This window comes from Falco biarmicus, chromosome 1 (assembly GCF_023638135.1).
Source record: "Falco biarmicus isolate bFalBia1 chromosome 1, bFalBia1.pri, whole genome shotgun sequence".
Taxonomy (NCBI): Eukaryota; Metazoa; Chordata; class Aves; order Falconiformes; family Falconidae; genus Falco; species Falco biarmicus.
In genome coordinates this window covers 39,035,863-39,061,433 of record NC_079288.1, presented here as the reverse complement: position 1 = coordinate 39,061,433, position 25,571 = coordinate 39,035,863, and the positions used below count along the sequence as shown (strand labels likewise).

Here is a 25,571-nt window from a genome sequence, read left to right as displayed (position 1 = left end):
TCCACTGTGTGGTTCTAGTCTTAATATCTTGGGGGTGGGGACTGGCTAGTAGTAATACAGTACCACTAATAGCATCAGGTTTCTTAATCTGACAACTAAGGATGCCAGGCAGGAAAAGGGAAGCTTGTGTCAAAGCACCTAACATGGATGTCTTAACAGTTAAGTTAAAAGGGAGTTGCTGTCTCTTCACTGGACACATAGTGCTTTGTCACATGTGGAGGTCATGCTGCAGGAGATGGTCACATGCTTACATGATTTCATTCATAGGACTGGAAAAGCTCAGTCCTGTGGTGAGGGAGGTGCTGCAGTTAGTGTCTTCTCCACAAAAATACATCAATATAGCAGCCGTACTGGTAAGCTATGCCTGTTCATACTGAATTCTACTTGAACAGGGCAAAACACCTTTAAATGACAACTAGTAGAGACTGTTAGGGTTGTGAAATCAGAAACAGCAGACTATGCTTTGGCAAAACCCTAACTAACATATTTTCTCTCTTGGTCACTGTGCTACAGCAGCAATGGCAAAGAGATGTGGTGTGCACCTGCCTGATAGAGGCCAGAGTGCTCTAAGTGTTTACTAACCACAGTTTTGTACTGATCAGCAGCCAGCAGCTCACCTTGAAATACTGAGCAGCTAATGAGTTCAAGCAAATCTGCACTCTGTACAGACTTATTCCTAGCAGGAATCTGCCAGGTAGCATGCTATTTTCCAGACATGGTACTTCTGTTGTAAGCAGTTCCTTGTGGGTCAAAAGGAATTTGGATAAGTCAGCTGGAGCTAGAAATGAGCTCTAGGATTAGTATGACTCTAGAAGTTTCCTTCCTCTCAATTTAAAAACTTACTGTCACTTTATAGCAACAAGTACAAGCTGATGGTGAAATACAGTAAACTGCTAGGTTAAATATTAGAACAGCTCATGACCTGTAAAGAATTGAGCTAGCCTGGGGATCCTTAATAACTTCAGTCTAGAAATCTAATTACAGGAATGACTGAGTTCTCAAGGAAAGCAAAGATGCCAGCTCTGAATACTCTTGCTTTAGTTGCTCTCCTGGTATCTTAAGCTTTTGCTAACTGTAATGTCTTTTATAAACTTTGTGATCTTGCATTCTAAAATGTATCTAAAAACATATGCTCCCTACCATTACTGTGCAGCTGTACCTAAGGGGCAGAACACACTCTTGTGTACCAGAACACTTCACTGTTTCTTTAACAGTTAAAGTCAGTCTCTGCAGGAAATAACCTCTCTTTCAGTGGGTTAAGTGGAGGATTTAATGCAGCTTATGAAGTTGTAGTGGCCACCAAGTTTTTGACAACTTAGATAAAATTATTTTGCAGAAAGCCTCCTTCAACACCAGCTGCTCATGAATTCCCACAACTTGAGTGCGATCGGGCTAGTGCTGTCATATAGAATACTCACTTTGTGCAGAACATGCTGCAGAGTGCAGCATCTGAAGACTCAACTCTGGGTTTATGATACTGTTAGATAGGAATTTGCTTGAACCTACATACGGCTTTTACAGAGTCATTCTTTTCCTGTGAGGAACAAGAGTATGGATTTCCTTCTGTAATAGCTCTTGTCAGACCTTAGGTGGATTTTCCCCAATTTGGCAAGCTTTAGGCAACTGAAAATCTGGCATCTGAAATGACAAGTAATTAACAAGTGTTGCTGTCCAGCTGCTTTAATGTCTTGAGAGCTAGGTGGAAGCCAATCTCTCCACAAATGACTGCAAGGACATGTGCTTCTCTTGGCATAGAACTCTCACCAGCATTCCGCTGTGCGCTCTGTGCCTAGCGTTTTTGCTTCTTATGTTGTCCTTTGCTTCCTTGCGTCTTTAAAGGTTACTGGTTTCTTCCAGTACAAACACCAAGTGAAAGGGGAGGGAGAATATCTAACAAAGCTGCTAGAAGCAGAATTCTGGTGGATGCAGCTGCTGTCGGCTCTCTTCAGCCAGATGAGCCAGCCCCATAAACTCAGGAGGAAGGCATTGCTGGGGTAAGTTCTGTTTCTTACTGACTATATAATGTTGTGGTATTTTATATAACTCCTGTTTCCCTTCCCTCTCCCCACCCCCCACCCCTTTTTAGGGCTCTATAGTTAAAAGGTAGCATAGCAGAAGAAAATGCTCCTAAGTCATTTTGCTTCTTAAAAGACAAAAATTATAGGCAGATGAAGCCTATTCAAGTTTGTACAAATTATAGGAATGATATGGGAAAGACAGTAGTAACTGTAAGGTCCAAAACTTAATTTTGATTTAATAGCTGCTGCTTTTTTAGCAACTCCAGTGCTGAGAGCTGGCACTTAGTGTGACGTGGATCCCTTAGTAAGGCTGCATAAAACAAGGAACAACTTTTTTTTTTTTTTTTTTTTCCCCTGGCAAAACAAGCAACAGTTACTCAGAAGCATAAGAGATTTCTTCTGGTTTTTGAATTAAACCTCACAAACAAATCCTTTGTTGTCTGATGCCCACTTAACGAGCATGCATAACTCTTATACTTAGGCATACATGGTATACTTGGGCAAAGCTGACTGTTCAACTGCTGTATAGTTAATGTTAATGCTTCAGTGTGCGACATCTTAGTTGACGAGCTAGAACTTGGCCACAGAGTAATTCTCAGCGTGATTAAACCAGCATGACAGTGGATCCAAGTTGCACTGAAAAAAATTGAGGTGGAAATCTTGCAAATCTTGGAACAAGTAGCACTGTGTGTACCAGGTTACTATAACAAACGGTTTAGGAAGTGTGCATACTACCTTGTGACAAGGTGTATTTCTTGTCTGTAGAACTTCTTTCAGTCTTTCTAGGTCCTTCCTGTTGTAAATGGTTTGGTTTGTCACTTGGTTCTAAGCTGACTGTATTTCTTTTTTTGCTTTACAGAGTACCCCAAGACTGCTTCAATCTTGTTTGTTCCCACAAAGTAAAATTGGGGCATCTTGAATTTGTGATAGAATGTTGTGTGACATAAGGCTGGAGAGTGCTTAATGATACCAGAGTACTTTGTGACATTGGTGCATAATTAGTTTGTGGTTTTCCAAGTGAACTAACACTTGCTATAGCAACCTGCAGGTGCACCCCGTCATCCAGCTCAATGGATCTGGAGTCTTTTTATTCTGCTCCATCTACTTCAGCAACCATTCAGCCTTCAAAAAGTTTGTTGCTAGTACAGCTTTCCAGTTTTTCAATACTATGTGTTTTTCCTGGGCATCTTTCCAAAGGTAATGACAGATCCTGACTCATGTTCTACTAATAAAATGCTGCAAAACTTTTAGCATAGTTACGTGTTTCAGTCTAGATCTTTCAGGAAGGTAGCAAAATCCATCCATTTTCTTCCCAGCTAAAACAGACTGTAAAGTTGCCAGCTTTTAAGCTTAAGATGGGATGAATTTGAAATACAGTTAGTGAGGTCCTGTCTTGCTTTGTGTTGGAATTTAAAAAATCTGAGTCAAGTTCTGAGTTTGTCATGCATTCTCCTGTGTGGTTCAATGACTTGAGGTGTGGGTTTTTTTTGTTTTGGTTTGTTTTTTTGTTTGGTGGGGGTTTTTTGCCTACTGTGGTTTTAATCAAGATTTTTAAATCTCTTAATCTAAAAAATCTGGTTTTTTCCTTTTTTCCCTAGTGGTTATGAAAGGAAGAATTACAAACTCATCTGGTATGTTCTTTTCCACAGCAACGAGCTTTCCAATATTGTGCAGAGCACAAATTCCCAAAGTGCTGGTTATCCAGCTGGGAAGCCAGGAGTGTATTTGGGTGGGAAGAGGTGGTTGGTAAATCTTTTAATTGCTTTCCTTTTGGAAGATACTTTTTTTTTTTTTCCCCAGTTAGAGGGTGAGGGACATGGGGTTTGTCAACTGGAGTAGTTTCTTTCAGTAATATATCGTGCTGTGAGGGAATTGTGACAGTGGTCTGATAGCAGAATGATAACCTATGAATGCTGAATGCAGTACGTGGATTTCACTTGTCCTCTGGGATGAGTCAGGCCCACTCAGGTGTTAATGGTTACTTCTGTTGGGCTCTCAAGAGGCTCAGTCTTGGTAATCTCAGTGAATAATCTTGAGTATCAACAGAACTTTTTCTGCATGTGTGATCAAGTGGGAATCATGCAAGTTGTTTTGGAATAGCACCATCTTCCTTATAGTTACAGTAGCTCCTACTGTGCACACTTGAAAGCTAGGGAAACGTTGACTCAGATCTTCAATATGATCACTTCTCCTTGAAGCCCATCGTGCGTAGGATCTGTTATGCATAAAGGAATTGTTTGGTCTTATCAGGGAACCTGGGAGGAAGTGAGTTGTCTTATTTTACTGTAAGACCCCAAGTGATGGGGATTGATAATGCATGGAAAGGTTTGCAGTAGGTGATGAGTTGTAAGAATTCAGATAATGTAGCTGTTTATTCAGTGAAATGAAGAGATTCTCTGCTTCAAGGGCATATGACATGAAGTTACCTGCCCTATATTGACCACTGAAGGTCTCTGAACCCATGGTGTGCTGCTGGGTGCATCAAGCTGTACCAATTAAATGAAAAAAAACCCCAAACAACTATCTGGCAGAGGGGCAAGGGTGGTCACTGTTTATGTGCTTCGTAGGATGCAGAAAGCTCTGCCTGCAATCGGTGTTTGTGTTTAAAAAAAAAAAAAATAACAAGAGTTGCTTTCATCTTCAATAGTTCTTTTTAATTCTGATTATTAGGGCCTGGAGGGGTGCCATGAGATACACAGGCTGCAGCAGCACCTGTTTTGTGATTCTCATGTATTTCTACTGCAGCAGAAACAAGCACCAGCCACCAGCAAGGGAAGTGGGTTTGGATTGTCAGAGGGTTGTTTCCGTGAAAACTCCTGAAGTGAGAGCAGTAAGGCAGAGGAGTTGATGTCCTGTCCATAACAGTAGTTGCTCTTTTATGCTTTGACCACCCATTTCCTAGGAGATGCTCTTGACAGTGCAAGTCCAGCCAAGTCTTTGCTTTCACCTAAGTCACAGGATTTAAAGCGCACCTTTTGCAGTCTCCAGCATTTCAGGGGTTGCTGATTATCTTACTTTGATGCTCTTCTTCAGGGTTTCTGCTGACAAGTAGTGTTAGCAGCTTCTTTGAGGTCAAGCTGAGATGGCCTGTGATTTGCATGTGATTATATAGGAATAATCCTTTCCCTGTTCAGCAAAGTATGCACTTCTGTGAATCCCATCGAGGCTGATGTGAATTAAGCATGTGGCATAGTATTTTCTTGGACAAGATGAGATTGTGCACAGGCCTTGCTGGCTTGATTCAGGAATCTCCAAGAGCCAGTGTTTGCTGTGAAGGTAATTATGGCCTCATGGCAGTGCATATACATGTCTATCGGCATACATGAACGTTATCATCATTTGATGGAAAAGTAGTGGGGAGTGGCAGAGATTAACCAGAAATCCAAATGCATTTCTGTTTGCCATCTTTGAAAGGATTTCTCTTATTTTTGCCATTCCAGTACTGCTACCTGGAACTGGAATAGCTGCTCTGCATCAGTGCCTGGGACTCTGAGTGTTTTTTCCTGCTGTGTTCCCTTTGCATGTTCATTTCCGCCTTACCTCCCCATGGACTTGCCTCTGCAACTGTCTTAATTCTGTTCTGAAACCATGTATAGTTCTGGCCTCACCTGGCAACGAGTTCTGCAAGGCATGTACGTATTCATTTGCTTTTAATCCTGGCAGAATAGAGGTGCTTCAGTTTCCCAGATGGTCCTTCCGCCGGCAGTTGAGCTGCCAAGCTACATAGCTGTGGTGCCGGCTTTCAGATGGGGCTGGCAGCTGGAATCCTGCTGCCTGAGTGTGGAGCCTTGTTAAGCAAAAATCATGTCACAAAGTGCACAGATAGCAAGTCTCGACAGGAGCATGCTCCGTGCGTGGCCAGCGGGCATTCCTTACACAAAAGGTTCCCTCTTTGGAAGAGGGTGGCTGCTCCAGGTGAAAGGGAGAACACAGCTCCGGCATCCAGCTCTGGTGTTCCCTGCTTTCTGTGCGATCCCAGAGGGAAAAGCAAACACTGTTGGTTTCTCTCCAGCGTTTCTGTAAATGCAGCTTTCAGATGTGAATTAGTGAAGGACAATGCAGTCTTCCTCTGTCTGCTGATAAAGCAAAACCAGGTAGTGCTGCTCTTTGCACGGCCTAATTACTTAGGAGCAACAGATAATAAACCCCCCTCTAAAATAACTGTGATCTGAACCAAGCCCGGGCAGTCTTTTAATTTTAATTGGAGGATCTTTTTGGTTTCTCTCCCGATGCCAGTGTCAGGCGTTCGCAGGCGACTGCTGCCCTGGCACTTCCCTCTCTCCCTTCCTCAGGGAGTGAGGGACGATGGAAGCCCAAGGGCAGGAGTGGGCAGGGGGGCATCGCAGGCTCGGAGCGGCGCAGCCTACCCGCCCCCGGCCCGGAGCGGCGGCCGCGCTGCTGTGCCGGTCTCGCCGGGTTGCGGGTGCTGCCCGCGGGGCGCCGGGCCGGGGCCGCTGTGCCGGGGGAAGGTGGTGCTGCCGCGTCCCGGGGGGCTCCCGGCCGGCCCCTGCGGCACTACGCCGCGCGTTTGCTCGCAGGTTCGGGGGCGCCGGCGAGCCCCGACCGCGCTGCAGCCGCCGCCGGTTCCCGCCGCCCCCCCCGGGTGCGCGCCCCGCCCCGCGGCGTGAGGATGTGACGCCGCCGGGGCCGCCCCTCCGCGGGCGCGGCCCTGAAATACGGCCCCGGCCGCCGCCGCCGCCGGGCAGCGCAGGAGCCGCGGCACAGCGCGGCCATGCCCGCCCCCGCCGCGCCCCGCCGCCTGGCCGCCGCCGCCCCCGCCGGCAAGGCCAAGCTCACCCACCCCGGCAAGGCCATCCTGGCAGGTAAGCGCCCCCCGCCCCGCTGCCAGCGCGAGTGGCCGTGCCGGGCGGGGGCTGCCGTGACGCGCCCCGGGCCCCGCAGGTGCCGCCTCCATCCCGCCGCTGCCGCCCAGCCCGCGGGCACCGCCCGTCCCGCCCGGGGCCGCTCCCGCCGGGCGCGCCCGGTAGCCCTGCGGCCAGCCCGGCCCCTCTCCCGCCGCCTCCCGGCAGCCCCGGGGAGGTGGCCCGCGGCGAGCCGTGCTGTCCCCCCGGCTCGGGGCTCTGCTGCCGGGCTGCCGCTGGCCCTGCAACCTGTGGCCGCGCCGGGGCAGGCGCGGTGCTGGGGCTGCGGAGCGGGGCAGGGCTCCGCGTCAGCGGCAGGGAGCTGAAGCGGCGGCAGCGGGGCCCCCTCGCTGCACTCCCCCACTGCACCCCCGGCGGGTTAAGGCAGAAAGCTGAGGGGGCAGCGCTCGGGTCCCTGCTCCAGCCACGTCTTGCACGCTGCTTTGGTACAGCTCCTTTTGCAGCTTCTCGGTGCCTCCTTTGTGTCTCTGCATCAGTCTCCGTGGATCAGGGTGTGTTTTCCCGTCCAGTTCTGACCATTTCCATGGGATCTGAATAGGCTCTGTGTGCTGCAGTAACTGCAGAGTTAACGCGCTTCCTTGTGCTGGTGGCTGGTGTGAGCTTGGTGCTGAATGGAGTCCAAGACAGTCGCAGGCTTGTTAAACTCCTTTGTAGCTGTTCATTAGCTCCCTGGTTTCTCCTGCTACTTGCAGGACGTTTCCCAGAGTGGAGGATAGTGTCTTCCCTTTGGAACAAGCCATCGGGGCCTCGGCGTGATTGGCCTGGTTTCGAGCTTTTGTGTTTTCCAATCAGTTCCCCCTCCTACGATTGTGCCTTTGTTCCTCAGTCTAACTCCCCGCTTCCCTCCGAGGGCAGAGCTCCAGCCTCCCGTAGCAGGGACCCAGGAGGAGTGAGGCTCTGCCCATCCCGGCTGGCACGAGGAGCTGAGCCGTCGCCGCTCCGGCTCTGCCCGCCAGCGCTGCCCCCACCCCAGTGCTCAGCCTCCCCTTGTGCAGATCCAAACTGCTGGGGGTGGCAGCGCTGTGGGAAATGGACGTGAGTGCTGGAGCTTGCCAAGGGTGACGAGGCCTCGCAGGGTCACATCGCCTGGAGGGTCTGTGCCGTCACCAGTGCTGCCCGGCCAAAGGGCTGGGGTGCGAGAAGGTGGCAGCCGCAGCCAAACAAGAAGGTGTCTTGTCCTTCAAACGAACCCTTCGGTGAGGCCAGGCTCCTCCAGAGCTCCTCAGGGCTCTCCAGACTTGTGCTGCCACCCCTTCAGAATGGGTTGTTAGTTTAGGCCTCCTCTTATCCTCTTTTATTTACAGGTCTTTTAAATGGGATTTAATCCAAACCTAGGATGGGAAAGGCAGACTGTTTGCTCCTCAGTCAGCCTGAGGATCATCAGCTGTGGGCAGCTTATCGGCATACTGTGACAGAGGCTGCAGCAGGCTTGCCCTGCTCGCCCCTGCCAGGAAAGTTGCTGTGGGTGTGCCTGGAAGCTGTTCAGGTGGAAAGAAAGGGACATGGTGCTTGTGGCCTCTGTCAGGTGTCAGGCTGGGCAACATAGCGTAAAGCTGCACATGCCCCCGCTTGGAGGAGCCCTTCTGGGTCTGCCTGAGGCTGCAGAGGTGGAAGAGGGACCCTATTAAGATGCTAGTCTTCTCCTCCAGCACAGCAAACCAGAGTAATTGGTTAATAGGCAGCCAAGCCTCTGTGGCATCTGATTGTATTAAAGAATCACATAAATGGGAGAAAGCTGCTGTTAACTCCCTGCATCCCAGTCTGCTGAGCCCTCCAGCCCCTTGCTGGGGGGATGCAGTGCCATTTGTGGCTGTCTCTGCTGACTTTAGGTGGTTTGCTGATGCTCTTAATGTTTCTCATCTGACATCTGTCTGCACAACAGGGGTGTGTGCTACGAAGCTGAACTTCCTGGAGAGCTGGAGGTGTTAAAGATGGACTGTTCCTACTGTGCTGTGCTTAGTCAGCCTCATTTGTGCTGGTGGAGTTAAATAAGCAGCCGTCATCCCACCCTGGATGCATATCAGCTCCCAGACCTTTGTGTAACTGAGATCCTCTGCCAGGGAGGCACAGCTCCGCTGCGCTGCCCAGACCTGAGCAGGCTGGCGCTGGCTCTTTTCTTAAGAGACAAGAGTGAAGCTCTGGCTGCCAAGAGCTCTTCTCCTTCAGTTGTTACAACAGACAAACAAGAAGTTAAAAATTAATTTACTAATGGGCTCTCATTTGTCCGAGCAGTTGTTGTGTGCCAAGGCAGCGCTTCACCTTGCTGTGACCACAGTTTGTGCTACTGCCGGTGCCGCGGCCATGTGCGGCCTGAGCACACAAAAGCAGCTTGGCCATCCTGGCCGGTTGGGTGAGTGTCACTGCCAGGACTTGGTCTTGGGGGTGCTCCGTGCAGACTGGGCTTCCAGAGGGCAGAGCTGAGTGGGTGCAGGTCACTGACACTGTTCAACCTGTGGAACCCCCTTTGCAAGGGGAAGAGCTTCCCAGGTTCTGAATTGATGGTACAAGTTGGTTTGGGGGACCTGGCACTGGATCACAAGTGACATGGCTGTAGAACATTAAGCTTTGATATAGTGTGCCTTGGCTTAAACTTGGTTAAAAGACTGGCAAACATGCAGGCTTTATGCTGAAGCAGATATTATCTGTCTTTCTAACTCATCTGCTGGCTGTTACCCGCTCTAAAGCGGGCATAATTTTCTTGTGAACTCATGAGCTGGGTTGAGGGCCAGCTCACATCTCTTCTGCTAGGCAATAACCTGTTAGCAGGCAGACCTGGGAGTCCGGCCATGCCTTCAGCCTCCCTACAGCCAGCTTAAGGGTTTCCAAACAAACCTTTTAGCCAGCCAGGCTCCTGTCCCTCCTGCCAGCCTCCTGCAGGGTTGGGTGCTGCCAGTCCGCTGTGCAGCTCCCAGCATGGGGCCATGCTCCAGTGGGCAAGCGGGGGAGGCAGGAACACTGGCTACGGAGCTGGTGGAGGCAGTCACCCCTGTTTCCTCAGAGGGCTCCTTTCTGGGTTTTCGGGCACCATGGTGCTGTTAGGTCAGCTCGAGCCAGCCTGCGGTGGACTATTTAGAGTGCAACACAAATGGTCCTTGCCATTTTGCAGGCAGACCCCTGCATCTCTGCCCTCCTGAGAGCTTTGCTCCTGGTTAGCAGTGGCCATTTGATGAAAGGCTTTGCCTGCCCTGCCCAGAGTTAAGTACAGTCTTACTCTGTTTTTAGCCAGCTTTGAAGCTGGGGTCTGCTCCCTCCCACAGAGAAGCTCCCAGCTGCCTTGCTCTTTGCAGTGGTACCTCTGCTTGCCTGGGGGCTGGTGCACAGTTGCTATTCATGCCTACACCTAATCCAGCCTGGTCGGGGAAGCAGGACGCCTGGATGCTGTCCTACACAGTGCTTGATTTGGAAAAAGCTTGCAATGGCTGTGGCTGCTGCTCTGGTGTTTGCTGCAAACATTGAGTACCGCTGGGAAACAGCAGTGGCATGCACCGTGGTCCCGGGAGGATCACGGGCAGCAGGGAGAGGGACCCTGCAGGAAGAAGGAGAAGGGCCTGCAGGGTAGGGCATGAAGCACACCTTCAGCAGGGAGCCCGAGATCACACAAGAAACAAAGCAGTAATTAGAGCTTCAGTTTCCTCTTCTTTGTTGATGTCTTGATATGATCTTTCTTAGGAAATGCTGTGCCTACAGAGGAGAGCAGTCAGGGACTCCGTGTGAAACCTGAGACTTGCTTCTTGGAGAATAGGATCTCTTTCCCAAAAGTCCCAAGTCCAGCTGGACTTCAGGGCCATTGCCCTCTAGGGAGGGTGGGAAGGAGGCTGTGCTGCCGGGAATGGCTGTGGTCCAGCATGCTCCTAGGCTTTTAGATAGATGTCTGGTGCTCAGCAGGGTGGAGAATGTTTCTTTCTCGATGCTGAGCTGGGGGAGCAGGGTGGTGGGCTGAACATGGCAGGGGGAGGATTGGGGAGCATGGAGGGAACCAGTCTTGCCAGCTCCGCTGGCCCTTGGTGCATCCCGCCTGGCTGTGGATTCCCCTGGGGTTGTCTCCCTGCTATTTGGGGAGTGGGGCAAAAGAAGCATGTGCCTGTGAGCCCTCACGGACCGTAGCTGCTGTCGAAACCTAAAGCAGCCCCAAAGCTTGAAACCTAAAGCAGCCCCAGCCTGTCAGCCCCAGGACTAGGAAACCACATCGGAGTGCCCACCTTCAGTCTGAATGAATTCTGTGTGCACTGGGGTCTGCCCTGGGCTTGGAAATTTGAGTTTCTAAGCTTTTCACATGCCTGATGCTCTGCTTGTCATTCTGCAGGTGACCATTTTCTCTGGGTTGACATAAATGATCAGAAGGAGCCATCCATCTTCCTGGAGGCGATGAGTACTGCGAGCTGACAGCTCAGGGATGTTGCGGCGTCTCTCGTCTCTCGGCTCTGATGACCTTGTGCGGTGCATGCCAATGCAGCCTCTGTGCTCCTGCCTGGGCTGTGGTGACCCTGTGCTTGTGCTCTGAGGTCTCAGGTCACCTCCTGACAGCAGGGGTTGATTTTTTGCTATCTCTTTCATGCTCTAGTGACCGCTACAGCGGTCAGTCCCCTGTGCCGGTGGCCATGGGACCAGAGCCTGTCCCCAGGAAGTGGCTTCTCAGTCCCACCCAACGGTGGCTCCTTCATCCAGCTACAGGGTTGTGCTGGGGGAGTTGTCCAACAGCCCTGGGCTCTGACATCAGCTCCCTGTTGCCTGTCTTTAGAAAGATTTTTGGACGCTTAAAAAGTAAGTGTCTGAAGCAGTGTGGTGGGTTGGTTGGGAGCCAGCTCACAGTGATGGAGCTGGGGCCTCAGGGTGTGCAGGATGGCAGGGAGAAGGTGAGTTGAACCAGGATGGAGGACTGGCCAGTCCCCAAAGGTGGAGTCAGCACCAAAGGCAGATGGTGCTGTGACTGCGAGCAAAGGGGAATGGTTTCTACCATCATACTCACAGCCAAGAAGTTTAAAATACAGTAATGATTTATTGGAATATTGGCCCATTGAGAAGTAAATGTAAAGAAGCAATGAATGAGCAGGTTGTGAAAGGATGGCCTGTTGAAACTGGACAGTTCCAGTAACGTTAGGGACAAATTACTCCATCCCATCCACAGCATTATCTGCAGCGCTGTTTGCACAGGGCTGTTTACCCACCCTACGGAGGCACATTTCATGTTTGTCGTTCTGTGTATCCCTGCCGGGGGGGTCAGACTTTCACCAGCCTGGCCACAGCACCCTCCCATGATGAAAGCAGCCACGTGTGTGTTTACCGATAGACATGCTGAACCCCCATGCCCCCCACTGGCCTTGCCCTTACTAGATAGGAGACGGGGGCCCTAGCCCCAGCGCAGGGGATGGACACCCTCTGGGATGGGCTGACCTTTCGCAGGACATGTCTCTTCCCTTCAAACCAAAATGCGGGTGATCTTCTGGCAGTCTGGTTTGGGGCAGGCAGCCCTTCCCTATCTCAGCACCGTATGAGACGTTTCCCCGTGGAGGAGCCCGCATGATGGTTTTCCCCAAGGACAGGGCTGTGCATGGCAGGAGGTGCCCAGGACCACTGCGCTAGCCCTGCTGAAGGCCAGCGCTCCCCAAGAGCACCAGCCCCAGCAGAGCGCCTGCCTGTGCCTGAGCCAGGCTCTCCCTGGAGCCCGCAGCCCGTTTCACAAGAGCCGTGGTGGGATGGTGCGGGGAGGGTGGAGCCCGTTAAACCCGTTTCACCACTGCAGGCAGGGCAGGATTTCTCCACTGCTGCCTTTAGCTGGGTGATGTTAATGGATGGCTCAAGAGCAGCATGGATGGCTGCCAAGAGAGAGTGGATCCCTTGGCGGCAGAGGGGTCTGTGCTGTTGATGGGGCAGCACCTGGGCTGCAGAGAGCTGTCATGAGCTGGTGGTGGGTGTTTCTGCCTCCATGATTTGTAGCACCCTGCTGGTCTTCAAACAGCTTTTTGGTTTTTTTTTTATTTCTCCAGCTCTGAAAGCTATCTTGGCTAATGGGGAAGGGCACCAAGTCTCCTGGTGAGGGTAGGAACTGTAAGCACAGCATCCTGGAGGCAGGCAGGATTGCCTGCGGTGGCCTCAGTGTGTGGTCCCTGGCATGGGTCTGGGCTGCTCGGCTGACCCTGTACACCTGCACCTTCTGCAAGTGGCTCGGGTGCCCCCTGAACAGGGTGGAGCGCAGGGCTCAGCTTTAGCTGATGCTCTGGAGAGGAGTGGGAAGCCTGTTTGTGCCTTCCTGCTGTGCAGCCGGCAGGAGGGACAAGCTTCAGGCATGAGTCCTGTGAGAGCTCTGCTGCTTTGCTTCCAGGCCCTTAGGAATTATTTTCCCTGGCCTGAAAGCATCCTGTCAAATCTGAAGTTAAAAGGAGCTTTTTGTATGGAAATCAGGTGCTTGTGTATCTGCATGTGAAATTACCCTTAAAATGGAGAGGCTGAAATTGCTCTCCAGGTGCTCACTTCTCATCAGAGCTGCGCGGAGACCTGCTGCTCTGCCTGCAGGAGCAGGATGCTCATGCAGGTGTAGTCACTCGAAGGAGTGGCAGAGGGCCAGTGCCGCCTCCTGCCCCTCTGTGGCTCCCAAACAGGGCAGTGGGTGCTCACTCAGGCACTTGCCTCCAGCCAGGGCTTTGCAGGGGGTGACAGTGCCAGCCCCGGCTGTGCAGCCTTAGGTTGTGTCAGCCCCTGGGGGTCTGCTCATCTTCCCCATCGTGGCTGCATCCCCCCGCCCTCAGCACTGTCCTGGACACTGGAGCTGGGGGTTTTTGGACAGGCTGGCCAGGGGGTGGCTGGTGGGGTCCCTGGAAGCTGCTTGTTGATGGGGTTTGAGGTCATTAGCTGAGCCTGCGTGCACTGATGCCGTCATGTGCTGCGCAATCATCACAGGGCAGCACCTTCCCACTGTCCCTAAAATCCTCCTCTGCTTCCCCCAGCTCTCCCCAGTGGTGCCCACGGGCTGTGGCCGTGTCCTTAAGTAGTGCTGCTGGCTCCTCCGCAAAGGAGAGCTAAAGCTTTTCTGGGAAAACCACACCAAGTGGCTGACAAACAGGTACTTTTACCTTCTCTGCTGTCCCTGCTGGGCCTGTGGGTCAGGTTTGCTGGCTGTTGCCTGCAGCGAGCCGTTCCCAGGGCCAGGAGCAGGATCCTCACCACCACAGGCACCTCTGGGGCCAGGCAGAGCGACCTTCCCTGAAGGATGTTCTCTCTGCTCTGGCTCTGCTACATCCAGCTAATAGCTGAGAGCCTTGGCTCAGCGTCCACGCCACCCCGCTTGCTCTTTCACCTCCTGAGCGCTCGCTGCCGGCTGTTCCTGCTGACTCCGTGGTGTTGCAAGAGCTGAAGCTGCTGGTTAAAGTCCGGGTAAACAGGTTGCAGAGCGCTCAGCAGCCCTGGCGAGGGAGGGGAGTTGAAAGAAGCTGCTGCTCGTGGGCAGTGGGGTGGTGTATTTGCATAGAATAAATTTTCTGCTGGAATATAATAGTGTGAGAGGACACACAGCAGTAGAGCAGGGCCTGTGATGGGTCTGGCTTCCAGGGAGGGAAGGGGCTGCAGGGCAGGTGGTTTGTGCTGCCCTGTCTCTCTGCAGGGTAGAACAGGATAAAATTGCCCCAGGTCACAGATTGTGTCTGAAGTCCCTGCTCTGTATGCCTTCCCGTGGGACTTGGGGCCAGAGGAACACAGGGGGGTAGGAAGGGGACCTGGCAGCACAAAGCAGCTGCTTTCGGTGGCTCTGGCGTGGGGACACTTTTTGCATCCAGCTCCCCAGTTTGCTGTGGGGAGCCAGCGTGGGCACCTGGTTCCTCCGTCCTTGGCTCGGGTGGCCCCAGTGCCCCAGATGCTGCTGGATCACAGGGACAGCATGCTGTCCCTTTGCAAGGGCACTTCACAGGCTCTTGTGGATGTGGCTTTGCCTGTGGGATGCCAGGCAGAGCCTCTCTGCCTCACCTGTGGGGAGGAATGCTCTTAATCCTGGTGGCTGCTGAGGCTGTGGACGGGTTGCAGGAGGTACAGCATCCCTCCCTGTGCCGTTTGGCGTAGCTGCTGTGAGCTGAGGTGCTGGTTGCCCCTGGACTGGGGCTTGTCCTGGGTGTTTCCCTGCTGTCTGGCTTCCAGAGGTGCCAGGGTGGCAGCTGTTGCTACAGGGACAGAGGGGGAACAAACATTTACAGCCCTTAGAATGTCCAGCACTTCAGGTCTGCGGTGTAGGAGGGAGGGAGGTGGCCTTGGCCACAGCTGCAGCATTCCTGTGGCCGTGGTGGCAGCGAGGCTGGTGGCACAGTGGCATGTAGCAGCACAGAGATGTGCCAGCTGCTGCTCAGCTTTTCAGGGACTATGACACCCAGCTGGAGGATGCTGCTCCTCCTCACACTGCTCGCTGGGCACCCACCTGCTGTTCCTGCAGGAGCTACTTGGCAAGTCCCTGTGCCATGGGACCGGCAGCGTCTGCCACCTCTGATGGACCTGCCAAGGATGGGAGAGGGGTGAGGGGGCAGCGGGAGAGCTCTGGGGACCCTGGGGATGGTGGCTGCCCTGTGGTGCCTCTGGGAGAGAGCCAGCGGCTGGCCACAGCGACACGAGCTGGCCTCGCTGTGGCTGCCACAGCATCCTCCCACGCCACCACAGCTCGGGGTCCTGCAGAGGCGTGGAGGCCAGCAGCAGTCGCCTGTCGCCTCCCAGGAGGAGCCTGCCTGGCCTGGGCTGAGCAGCTCCGGCCCCTCCTGGGAACACAGGAAAACAAGAGGCCTCTGTCTGCAGTGGCAGAGCCAGGCTGGCCTTGCGCCCTGTCCCCAGCGCCCCACGGGGCCGGGATGCTGCCAGGCTGGGCTGGCGGGTCCTGCCCTGGCCATGACAGGCTGGCACTCGGTGCCATGGTGTCCCCATCCCTGCCATGCCCATGGGAGCGGGGGGCTGCTCCTTGCCCAAGGGGCTGGGCTTTCCCCTTGTGCCAGCTGTGCTGAGTGCTGGCGCAGCTCCTTGGCTACACTAGGAGGCTGTTTTAAGGTGGGTGCTGCCCAGCTGCTGGAGGGAGCGCAGCGAGGCTGCTTTCCTCCAGAAGGACGAAGGATGGGCCTGGGAGAAGGCGGCAGTGCCCCAGGGGATGCCAGCCTGCGCGCTGGGACATCCCTGTGCTGGCTGAGCCTGGCAGCAGCACTGCGGGAGGGAGCCGGAGGCAGCACCACAGAGGTTAAGAGTCTCTCTTGTAAATTTGAGGGCAGTACAGAAGAAATAAGAGGACATGAGAAACTCTCTTGGTCCAAGGAGCTGGAGCTGCCTGCTGCTGTCCCAGGGAGCAGCTGTGGTGTCCCCTATCAGCGTCCCCTCGCAGGGTACTTTGGAGGGTGCTGATAAGTAGAGCTGTGCTTGGCTGCAGAGCAGGATAGCCCAACGCTGCACCCAGCCCCGGTGCTGGCCCTTCTCGCCCTGCCACTGTTTTTCCCTCTAGGCCACCAGCGTGTCCCTGGGCCGTGGCAGGGCTGTGCCGGGGGTGGCTGTGCCCGCAGCTGCAGCTCTGCTGAGTCACACTGAGGATGTGGCCAGGCTGGAGGGGCCGGTGGAAGCAGCGTGGTGGGCTGGGAACCGGCAGCGACCAGACCCCACACCATGCTCTATCCTGTGGGCTGGGGGCCCACTCACCCTCCCTGGGCAAGGAGCTGGGAGGCCCTCGGCGGGGCTGCTCTCGTGGGTGCGAAGCCCCAGCAGCATCATCCCAGAGCTCCCCAGCATCGCATAGTGCAGCGCTAGCTGCCGCCGCTTCAAGTGTACTAAGAGGAGCCCAACCACTGAGAGCCGGCATCACCCGCTGCCAGATTGCTGGCGCATCCCTGGGCCGTGGCAGGAAAGGCTTCAGCCGATGTAATCAGCACCCGGCAGCTGCCCCTGCATGAGCCCAGGGTGGCTGGGCAGCCTTGATGATAATTGTGCTTCCACGCTGGCATGGCCACGTCTGCAAATGGGCTCCTGCCGGCACTGGGGCAGCGATGCTGGGCCTTCTGCAGGGCTGCTGGGCTCTGTTGGGTTTATAAATCCCTGTGCTGGCTGCTTGCTGCGGGGGTATGGGGCTCCAGAGGGGAGAGGAGCCTTTGAGAGGGAAACGATACTGAATCGGCAGCCGCGGGTGTGGTGTTTTGCCCAGTTTCCCCCTTTGGCTGATCCCTCGCCAGCTTTTGCTGTGGCCGGGTGGTGATGCCTGTGCAGGGTGCCAGGCTGGCGCAGGGCCATGTGAAGTCCCCAGGGGTTTGGCGAAGACAGGGACACCACGTCCCGGCCCAGACCTGACTGCCAGAGGTCTGGGGCTCAGCCGTTGCGGAGCCGGCAGCAGCCATGTGGCACTGGATGGGCACAGTGCCACTCCCATCCCCCAGCGTCCCCTCCTCTCCCGTCTAGGTGGCCTGGCCGGAGGGATAGAGATCTGCATCACATTCCCCACTGAGTACGTGAAGACGCAGCTGCAGCTGGACGAGAAGGCAAACCCTCCCCGCTACAAGGGCATCGGTGAGTGTGCACCCAGCGCCCTGCCCAGCCCACCGGCTGTATTCAGAGGCTTCTGGGAAGCCTGGTTGGGGCTGAGGGGGGTTTGGTGGGGGGCACTGGGGGTGGCACAGTGGCCCTCGGTGTGGCGGGTGACGGCGGTGCCGCTGTGCTCTGCCACAGGGGACTGCGTGAAGCAGACTGTCCGTGACCATGGCATCCGGGGGCTGTACCGGGGGCTCAGCTCGCTGGTGTACGGTTCCATCCCCAAGGCCGCCGTCAGGTAGGTGTCCTGCTTGGCCTGGGGTGAGCTGGGGGGGACCCTGGGCAGTGGCAGACACAGGGGTGGGTTTGCCCTTGGTGTCCCCAGCGGCACTTTGCTGAAGCCAGGTGCTTTCCCAGGTGGGGAGGATCCTCTCGCAGGGTGCGTGGCTGCTCCCAGAGACAGACCCAGAGCAGGGGAGTGCAGCCCCCGGCCCGGGTGCCTGGGGGCTCTGGCATGGTGGCTCCTTTGCAGGTTTGGGATGTTCGAGTTCCTCAGCAACCAGATGAGAGACGAGCAAGGGCGACTGGACAGCACGCGGGGTCTCATCTGTGGGCTGGGCGCTGGTGTGGCCGAGGCTGTGGTGGTGGTCTGCCCCATGGAGACCGTAAAGGTAGGTGGGAGGCAGCCACCAGCATCTCCCTGAGCCGGGGCAGGAAGGGAAGGGGCAGGACCCAAGGGTGCCTGGCTTTTGGGGACCTGGGGGCTGTGGGGGTTTGCTTGGACTGGTTTCGTAGAGGAAGAGCTGATGTTGGAAAGCCCTGTGGAGAGGTTAGGTCTGGCGGCCACGGCCCCTTCCCTGCTCCGGGGAGGAGCCCCCCACCTAGGAGCCATACCGTCACCCATTTTAGTACTGTAAAGCCCATGCGGTTGCTGGCAGAGGTGGTTTCCCAGGTTTTCCTCTGCAAAATGCACTGCTGGCCATGGGCACAGGCTTCCCCTGTGGACTCGCCTGGCCACATGGGTTATCTCTGACCTTGGGACCATCCCTGGAGTGAGGCGCGAGTTGGCTGGCAGCCTTTGGGGCCATCGCATCTCCCCTCGCCCGGGCCAAGCGCGTTGTCTCCCCGCAGGTGAAGTTTATCCATGATCAGTGCTCCCCTAAGCCCAAATACCGCGGCTTCTTCCATGGCGTCCGGGAGATCGTTCGGGAACAGGGTGAGTCCCAGGGATGTGGCACCCTGATCCCTGGGTACTCCCACGCTGCGGGACAGGGCGGGAGGTGGGGGATGGGGACAGGCTGGGATCAGCAGCCTGAGGGGGGGGTTCTCAGCCCGCGTGGAGGTGGTGCTCCCCTCCAACACCTTCTTGCTGCAGGATTGAAGGGGACCTACCAGGGCTTAACCGCAACTGTCCTCAAGCAAGGATCGAACCAGGCCATTCGCTTCTTCGTCATGACATCCCTCAAGAACTGGTACAAAGGTACAGTGGCCCCGTCCCCCCAGCTGGCTGCCTCGGCCCATCCTTGGGAGCTGGGTTTGGGCTTTCCACCAGCGCTGCTTCTCGTGGCTCAGCCCCTCGTGATGGATGAAGATGAAAGCCAGAGCAGGGGGGTCCCAGCTTGTGGGGCTGAAGGGTCCTGGTTCTGGATCATCACCTTCACTCCCATCCTGCATCCCTCAGCACTGGGTGGGCTTTGTGGGGCTGATGCTGCTGGATGGTCCCCTCCAAATGCCCCCCTCCCCAGTGCAGCACTGCACCAGCCCTGACCACCAGCAGCCAGACCTGGGACCTCCCCTGCAGGCTCTCTCGGGGATGTGGTGCCGCATCCCCATGCCACCACTCTGCCCTCAACCTCTCCTCCTTCACAGGGGATGATCCCAACAAGGTCATCAACCCCTTTGTCACAGGGGTGTTTGGAGCTCTAGCCGGAGCTGCGAGTGTCTTTGGCAACACCCCCTTGGATGTGGTGAAGACCAGGATGCAGGTATGGCACTGGGGCATGGTGTGGGACCACTCTGCCTGCGCGGGCTGGGGTCACCCACAGCTGGAAGTTGTTTTGTGCAGCCCCCAGGGCAGGTGCCTGATGCTGGCGAGGTTTGGGAGACGGCTGGGAATGCTGCCCCCTCACAGCTAGCCCGTGGGGGTGCTGGGAGCTGTTTGCACAGAGGTGGGGACATCCCTGCCGGGTTTGGTGGCTGGCAGCAGTGAAGGGGGATCAGTTCCTCTTGGCACTCCCCCAGCTCTCTGCCTCCCCTACAAAATCCCCCTGGATGCTCCCCTGGCTCTGGCCTCTGACCTGGCTTTTCTCACCCGGCAGGGGCTGGAAGCACACAAGTACAAGAGCACCTGGGACTGCGCTTACCAGATCATGAAACACGAAGGACCCCTGGCGTAAGCCCTGCGGTGGGGGCGGGCGAGGGGTAGCACGAGGGGCAGCACTGGGGGAGGATGCGCAGGGAGGGGGCTGTGAGGGCAGCCAGCCCCATGGCCCCCCTCTATCGTTGGCAGGTTTTACAAGGGCACAGTGCCTCGCCTGGGCCGCGTCTGCCTCGATGTGGCCATCGTCTTCGTCATCTATGATGAGGTGGTCAAGTTCCTCAACAAGGTGTGGAAAACGGACTGAGGGGGCCGGGCCGGGGCGGCCCCCACCTCCCTCGCCCTGCGGGGCTGCAGCTGGAGAGCCATGACCAAGCCCGCAGCTGCCTGCTGGCGCTGCCGGGGGCCAAGTCTGCCCACGGTGTGTGTCCCCCACCCCAAACCCAGCCACCTCTGTGTTTAGGAACAGGCTCTGAAGCAGGTTAAATTATTAGTTCTGCGCTAAAAGGAGCAGAGAGGGAGCACCATCCCAGCATCCGGTCCCCCAGCATCCCAGTTATGCCCACCCTAGTCCCCTGGTGACACCTTCCCCTGGTCTCATCACCTGTGAGCACTGGTTAGTTAGGGTGAGGTGTCCCCTGGGATGGTGGCCTTGTGTCCCCAGGGCCCCTGGCGGCCAGGAGCTGCCTGCTGCTTGGGGGCCAGCTCTTTCTGGGGGTGCTGAGATCCTCCTGGGGGCTCTGTGGGTGCAGTGGCCAAGCTGTGCACCAGGCATTGCAGCTGGCGGGGGGCTCCTGGGGCTGACATTGCTGGCTGGGAGCGATGCGCCTGGTCTCACAGCAACTTGGGGGGGGGGGGGCACCAGCCCCACGAGCTGGTGTGGCCCCAGGCTCCGTCCTCCCTGCCAGCACCAAGACTCCCCTGGGGTGCAGCACCCTGGCCCCCCGGGTCCCACTCAGCCCTATGCTGCTGAGCAGGTGCTGCCCAGACTTGCACATCCAGCCAGGCCTTTTGTCCTCCTCACCATGGGGCCAGGATTGGGGTGAGCCGGGTGCTCCCACCTCTTGCCATTTACAGTTGAGACGTGTACGTGAGCTGGGATGAGGAGGCACAGCCCCATGCCGCAGACTTGGCCCCTCCGCTGGGGGTGCAAACCCCTTCTTCTGCCACATTCCCCCCCATCTGCCTTCCCGCCACCTCTCCGCTCCCCATAGGTAACCCCATAGTTCTTGGAGCTTCACGCTGACCCACTAACAGCCATGGTGGCTGTGGGGCAGGAGCCCTGCCCTGCCCTGTGCTGGGCTTGGCCCCATGGGATTTGTGCCAATCTTCTCCCAAAGGAGCCGGGAGGTGCGGGAGCCAGGGCTCAGCCTGTCCCTCCTCCTGGCACTAGTGGTGAATGCAGCCTTAACAGGGGGGCGAAGGAGGAGAAGGGAAGCCCGGGTGCGGTTTACCTGCAGCTTTCTGCTCTGAAGCCAGTGAGGGTTGTGTTGATTTTTTTTTTTTTATTATTATTATTATTCTGTTTTACATTTGCAATTTGAATAAAATCAGTCTGGCTTTAGCAGGTGCGTTGGTGTCCGGGCTGTGCTGAGCGAGCAGCGAGTGGCTCCTGCAGCGTGGGGATGGGGTTCCCCATCATGTCACACTGGTGCTCCCAGGGGAGCGTCGGCTTCAGCCCAGCAGTGCCTGTTCATGGATGCTCCTGGGCAGCTCCAGGGCTGCGTTGTCCCATGCACAGCTTTTCATTAACCGTCCTGGTTAATTTTATTAAGTCCTGGCTCTGGCCGTGGAGTGAAGAGCTGGACTGGCAAGGGGCGGTGGAGCAGAAGGGAATGGGCTTTGTCCCCCCGCCCAGCCCAGGGGCGGTGCGGCCAGGGCTCCCACAGCCCTTGCGCCTCACCCAGCATTCGAAAGCCATCCCTCCAGGGGAAAGCTGTCCCCTGGGGGCTCACAGGGTCCCGGTGCCATGTGGGGCTTGCTGCTCAGTGGGGGCTGGCTGCTGGCCACCAGCTACCTGGTGGGTGCCACGGGCAGCTGCCGGCACCGGTGCTGCCCGGGCAGGAACAATGCCTGCTGGGCACCGGGAGCCCGCCGGGCTCACTGCTACTGCGACTCGTACTGCGTGAGGACAGGCGACTGCTGCGAGGACTACCATGCCACCTGCCGCCATGCCGGTGAGTGCCGGGAGGGGATGGCCGGTACCCCCGTGCCGGGGCAGCCCCAGGGCAGGGGACACCAGCCTGGGCTGCTGCAGCTGGTGGCAGGAGCTTGCTGGTAGCGGTTAGCCCCGTACTTGGAGCAGTAACAGGATGCATCTGGCATGCCGGCTGGGCTGGATTTGGAGCAATATCCTGATTTTCCACTTTTTTCCACACTGAACGTCTGGCTGCTCCCAGTGCAATAAGAGAGCCTGCAGGGCAGCCTGTGGGCTGCAGCTGACGGGTAGGTAGCGCTGTCGTTGCAAGCCTCAGCGCCATCAGCGTGGGATCCAAGGAAGAGGAGCCTGGGCATCACCTCTGCCATGGCTGCGGGCAGGACCTTGCGTGGGGACGTGGGAGCCAGGGGCTGCACTGGGGGTGACAAACAGGGAGCATGGGCTTGGGGGGGGTGCAGAGCCAGCCTGCCCTGGTGACCCAAGCCCGGGCGGGTGCTGCCTGCGGCCCCCTGGACAATTGCAGCGGTCAGCCCTCCTTAATCTCCAGGGAGATTAGTGGGGTCCCAGCTCAGCGCGATGCAGAGCCGCGGCAGCGGTGCGGGGATCAAGGCCTGCGGAAGCGGCACACAATGCCACCGCGCTGGTGGGGCAGCCCCCGGCCGGGGGTCAGGGGAAAGGGGCTTCCAGGTCACCCTGGCCCTTCTTCCTCCCCTCTCCCTTCAGCTGTGCCACATCTCCCCTCCTCCCCTCCTTCCATCTTCCATGCCACTGATGCTCTCCTTTCCCTCCATCCCACCCGCTCGGCCGGCAGCGGTGGGCTGCACGGTGGGGCCCTGGGGGCCCTGGAGCAGGTGCAGCTCCCCGTGCGGGGTTGGCAGCAAGGCCCGCAGCCGCCAGGTCACCGTCCCACCCCAGCACGGAGGGGAGCCCTGTCCAGACCTCAAGCAGCGCCGTGGCTGCCTGGGGGAGCACCCGACCTGTGGGACGGCCAAAGGTAACGTGGGTCCCACGGGATGCCCACCTCCCTCTGCCAGGGTGCTTTTAATCATCCCTGTGTGTCCCCCCTGCCTTCCCGGCTGGTCTTCTGCCAGAGGTGGCCAAGATACTACCTGACTCCTTCAGTCGGGACTTCAGGGATCCCTGGCGAAGAGCTGGGCGGCTGCTGCTGGAGGAGCCATCGGGGTAGGTGTAGGGCTGGGGCCCCTCTGCACACACCCCTCCCCAAAGCTGCGACCCCTTTGCAACCCCCAGACCCAAGGGCTCTTGGCCATCCCCCTGGCCATTACCTGTCTCCCCCCTGCAAACCATGGCCCCCTTGCACACCCTCCTGGACTCATGACCCCTTTGTACCCTCCCAGAGCCAACACCGTTCTCCCCTGCCCCAACCCCATGGCGTCTTTCCAACCCCCTACAAAACCATGGCCCCTTGGCACTCCCCTCTTAGAGCTGTGGTGGCCTTGCCCCCCTGGAGCCACTACCCTCCCCACCCCCCAGACCACGGCCCCTTTGCATTCCCATACAAAGCTATCATCCCTTTGCGCCCCCTCTTAGAGCTGCGGCCCTTTTGCAACGCCCACAGCCATTACCCTCCATCTCCCCCCCCCCCAAAACCATGGCCCCTTTGCACCCCCCCATCCATCAAGAAAACACCACGACCTCTTCCCTACCCTCCAATCACCTTTTTCCCCTTTTTTCCCCCCATTTCCTCCCTTTTTCCCTTCCTTTCCCCCCTTCCCCAGCTACTGTGGCTATTTTCGCCTGACACAGGTGGGCCCGCTGTGCCACGGGCGGGCCTGGAGCCGCCGCCTGCGCCGGGACAAGCAGGTGTGTGTCAAGTGCCGGGGGGGCACGTCCCACCGCCGGCCCCACTGCATCGGGCATGGGCTGCAAGGAGCCAGGTGGGTGGTAACAGGGGGAGGGGGGCTTTGGGGGCGCAGTGCACCCTGAAGGGGCATGTGTGCCCTCCCCATGGGGAGCATCTCTCCATGCCCCTGAGTCATCTTCCTTTTCTATTCTTAATTATAATGTATTTATAGATAAAACTAACATTATATTATGGTATGCCACAATATGATAATACTATAATATGCCATAATATTGTAGGATAATATAATATAACTTAATATGATAGGATACATCAATAATAGGTACTATAAAACAATAATACATAATATAAAAATAGATATATTTAAATAGAAGAGAATATTTCAGCTGGAAGGGACCTACAATGACCATCTAGTCCGACTGCCAACATGTATTATTGTATATATTATATATAGAAATATATGCAATTTTTTAAAAAAAGTGTATTGAATTGCTCATGGCACGCCCCAGCTCTCACTGGCTTTTCCTTCCAGGACGTTTTGGGTGGCCGCCTCGGTGCTGGGGTGCCAGGGCTCGTGGGTGCAGGAGGGGCTGCGGCAGGGCTGTGCCTGCCCCCCGCCGGCTCTCATCTTTGTGTAGCCCCCCCAGGAAGGTAAGCTGAGCCTCCCCGTGCCACTGCTCCTTGCTGGGGAGGCAGGTGATGATATAAAAACGTGGTGTCTTTTATAATTTCACCCTCCTGCAGGCTCGCTGCTCGCCCTTGGAGCTGACTGCACGCATTTTCCATTAAGTATTTTGTTGAAGAATGGGAAGAAAGCCCTGCTCATAAAAATTAAAAATAAGGGAATTGTGAAAGTGTGGTGATTAATGGTGGAAGAATGTCAGGCTGAGGTTCAGCCTGGGTAAGAAGATGATGCGGCAGGTACATGGGAGGACAACACGATGATGTCATGGTCAGTCGTGACATCCTGCCATGCAATGAGCGGCCATTGGCGAGCAACATGAGGATGGAGATGGCATCTCTGTGTGTTTGGGCTGGCCCAGCTGCAGTGCAGTGTCGGTGAGCCAGGAAGGGCGGCTCAGCTTCGTGCTGGGGGTTGCAGAGGGAAATTAAACAGAGGCACCCGCAGTCTGCACGGGGGCAATGGTGCTGGTGGGGGTCTGGGTCTAGCCATGCGGCTCGGCATCCCCCACTGAGGGGCCCATCCAAACCCCCACCTCAGCAGGATGAGGCTGCTGTGAGGGGATGCCGTGCCATGCCAGGGCTGGCTCTCGCCGGGCTGGCCGAGGGCGCGCAGGCAGGCAGGGGGGAGCTCAAAGTGGGCACAGCCCCGCATCTGGAGGTGGGAAGGAGAGGGCAGCTCATGGCACAGCCATCCCTGCTACATCCCATGGCAGCCCGGCTGCAGGTCAGCAGCCAATGCCCATCCCAGGAGGAGTGGGCTGTCCCCATCCCCACAGTGGGGACTGTGGTCCTGGGCTGCCCCAGCTCCTGCAGACTGCCAGGTGCCCAGCTCCCTGCAGTTTGATGATTTCCAGGAGGACCTTCTCCTTCTCCAGCAGGATCTTGTCCTTCTGCAGCTGCAAGGTCTCCTGTAGCTCCAGGATCTCCATCTGCAGCTGGCTCTGCTTCTGCCGCCACTCCCCAGCCACGCTGACATGGCCTCACCAGCTGGGCTGAGACCACTGTGGCACTGATGGATGGCCTGAGCGGAGCAGAGAAACCCACTAGAGATGGAGAGGGGATGCAGAGCCACAGGGAACTGCCTACTCCCGCCCTTTCTCATGCCCCTGCCGTTGCTGCACAGCCCTCCCAGCCCAGCTGCTCTCCACGGGAAGTCAGGCTGCCGGGCTGGGATGGCGATGCTGAAAGCAGACCCCAGGATCACTCCCTGCCAGCCATCCCGCAG

The 25,571-nt window shown here is 56.4% G+C and overlaps 2 protein-coding genes and 1 long non-coding RNA gene across 6 annotated transcripts; all 3 read left to right on the top strand.

Annotated features, from left to right (window-relative positions):
- Positions 1–6,685: 6,685 nt before the first annotated feature.
- Positions 6,686–21,243, top strand: SLC25A1 (solute carrier family 25 member 1). The gene is made up of 9 exons (XM_056359495.1): positions 6,686–6,841; positions 17,294–17,401; positions 17,561–17,660; positions 17,895–18,033; positions 18,494–18,578; positions 18,738–18,842; positions 19,232–19,347; positions 19,681–19,754; positions 19,872–21,243. Exons 1-9 carry the CDS (start codon positions 6,751–6,753, stop codon positions 19,984–19,986), a joined length of 933 nt encoding a protein of 310 aa, XP_056215470.1. The 5' UTR covers positions 6,686–6,750; the 3' UTR covers positions 19,987–21,243.
- Positions 6,851–14,387, top strand: LOC130158679 (uncharacterized). Its single transcript, XR_008825445.1, has 2 exons — positions 6,851–13,958; positions 14,139–14,387. It is a non-coding gene; the product is annotated as an uncharacterized LOC130158679 (long non-coding RNA).
- Positions 21,244–21,355: 112 nt separating the features above from the next.
- Positions 21,356–24,790, top strand: LOC130158660 (somatomedin-B and thrombospondin type-1 domain-containing protein-like). Of its 4 annotated transcripts, none has more exons than XM_056359531.1 (6): positions 21,356–21,856; positions 22,649–22,831; positions 22,929–23,019; positions 23,577–23,735; positions 24,195–24,313; positions 24,407–24,790. In XM_056359531.1, the coding sequence occupies exons 1-5, from the start codon at positions 21,649–21,651 to the stop codon at positions 24,298–24,300; spliced, it is 747 nt and encodes a 248-aa protein (XP_056215506.1). In that variant the 5' UTR covers positions 21,356–21,648; the 3' UTR covers positions 24,301–24,313; positions 24,407–24,790. The 4 variants fall into 4 exon arrangements, 3 of the variants coding, with proteins under 3 accessions (XP_056215506.1, XP_056215484.1, XP_056215496.1); XR_008825437.1 differs by lacking the exon at positions 21,356–21,856 and having other exon boundaries at positions 21,963–22,831; positions 23,605–23,735; positions 24,407–24,510; positions 24,595–24,790; XM_056359509.1 differs by lacking the exon at positions 21,356–21,856 and having other exon boundaries at positions 21,963–22,831; positions 23,605–23,735.
- The last annotated feature ends 781 nt before the right edge of the window (positions 24,791–25,571 follow it).

What these genes read in the sequence shown, in the direction of transcription:
- SLC25A1 (XM_056359495.1), top strand. Translation starts at nt 6,751, where the DNA reads ATGCCCGCCCCCGCCGCGCCCCGCCGCCTGGCCGCCGCCGCCCCCGCC. An exon ending in GGAGATCGTTCGGGAACAGG is followed by an intron (nt 18,579 to 18,737) that starts GTGAGTCCCAGG and finishes TTCTTGCTGCAG; the next exon opens with GATTGAAGGGGACCTACCAG. An exon ending in CCTCAAGAACTGGTACAAAG is followed by an intron (nt 18,843 to 19,231) that starts GTACAGTGGCCC and finishes CCTCCTTCACAG; the next exon opens with GGGATGATCCCAACAAGGTC.
- LOC130158660 (XM_056359509.1), top strand. Translation starts at nt 22,414, where the DNA reads ATGCAGAGCCGCGGCAGCGGTGCGGGGATCAAGGCCTGCGGAAGCGGC. An exon ending in CATGGGCTGCAAGGAGCCAG is followed by an intron (nt 23,736 to 24,194) that starts GTGGGTGGTAAC and finishes TTTTCCTTCCAG; the next exon opens with GACGTTTTGGGTGGCCGCCT. An exon ending in TGTGTAGCCCCCCCAGGAAG is followed by an intron (nt 24,314 to 24,406) that starts GTAAGCTGAGCC and finishes ACCCTCCTGCAG; the next exon opens with GCTCGCTGCTCGCCCTTGGA.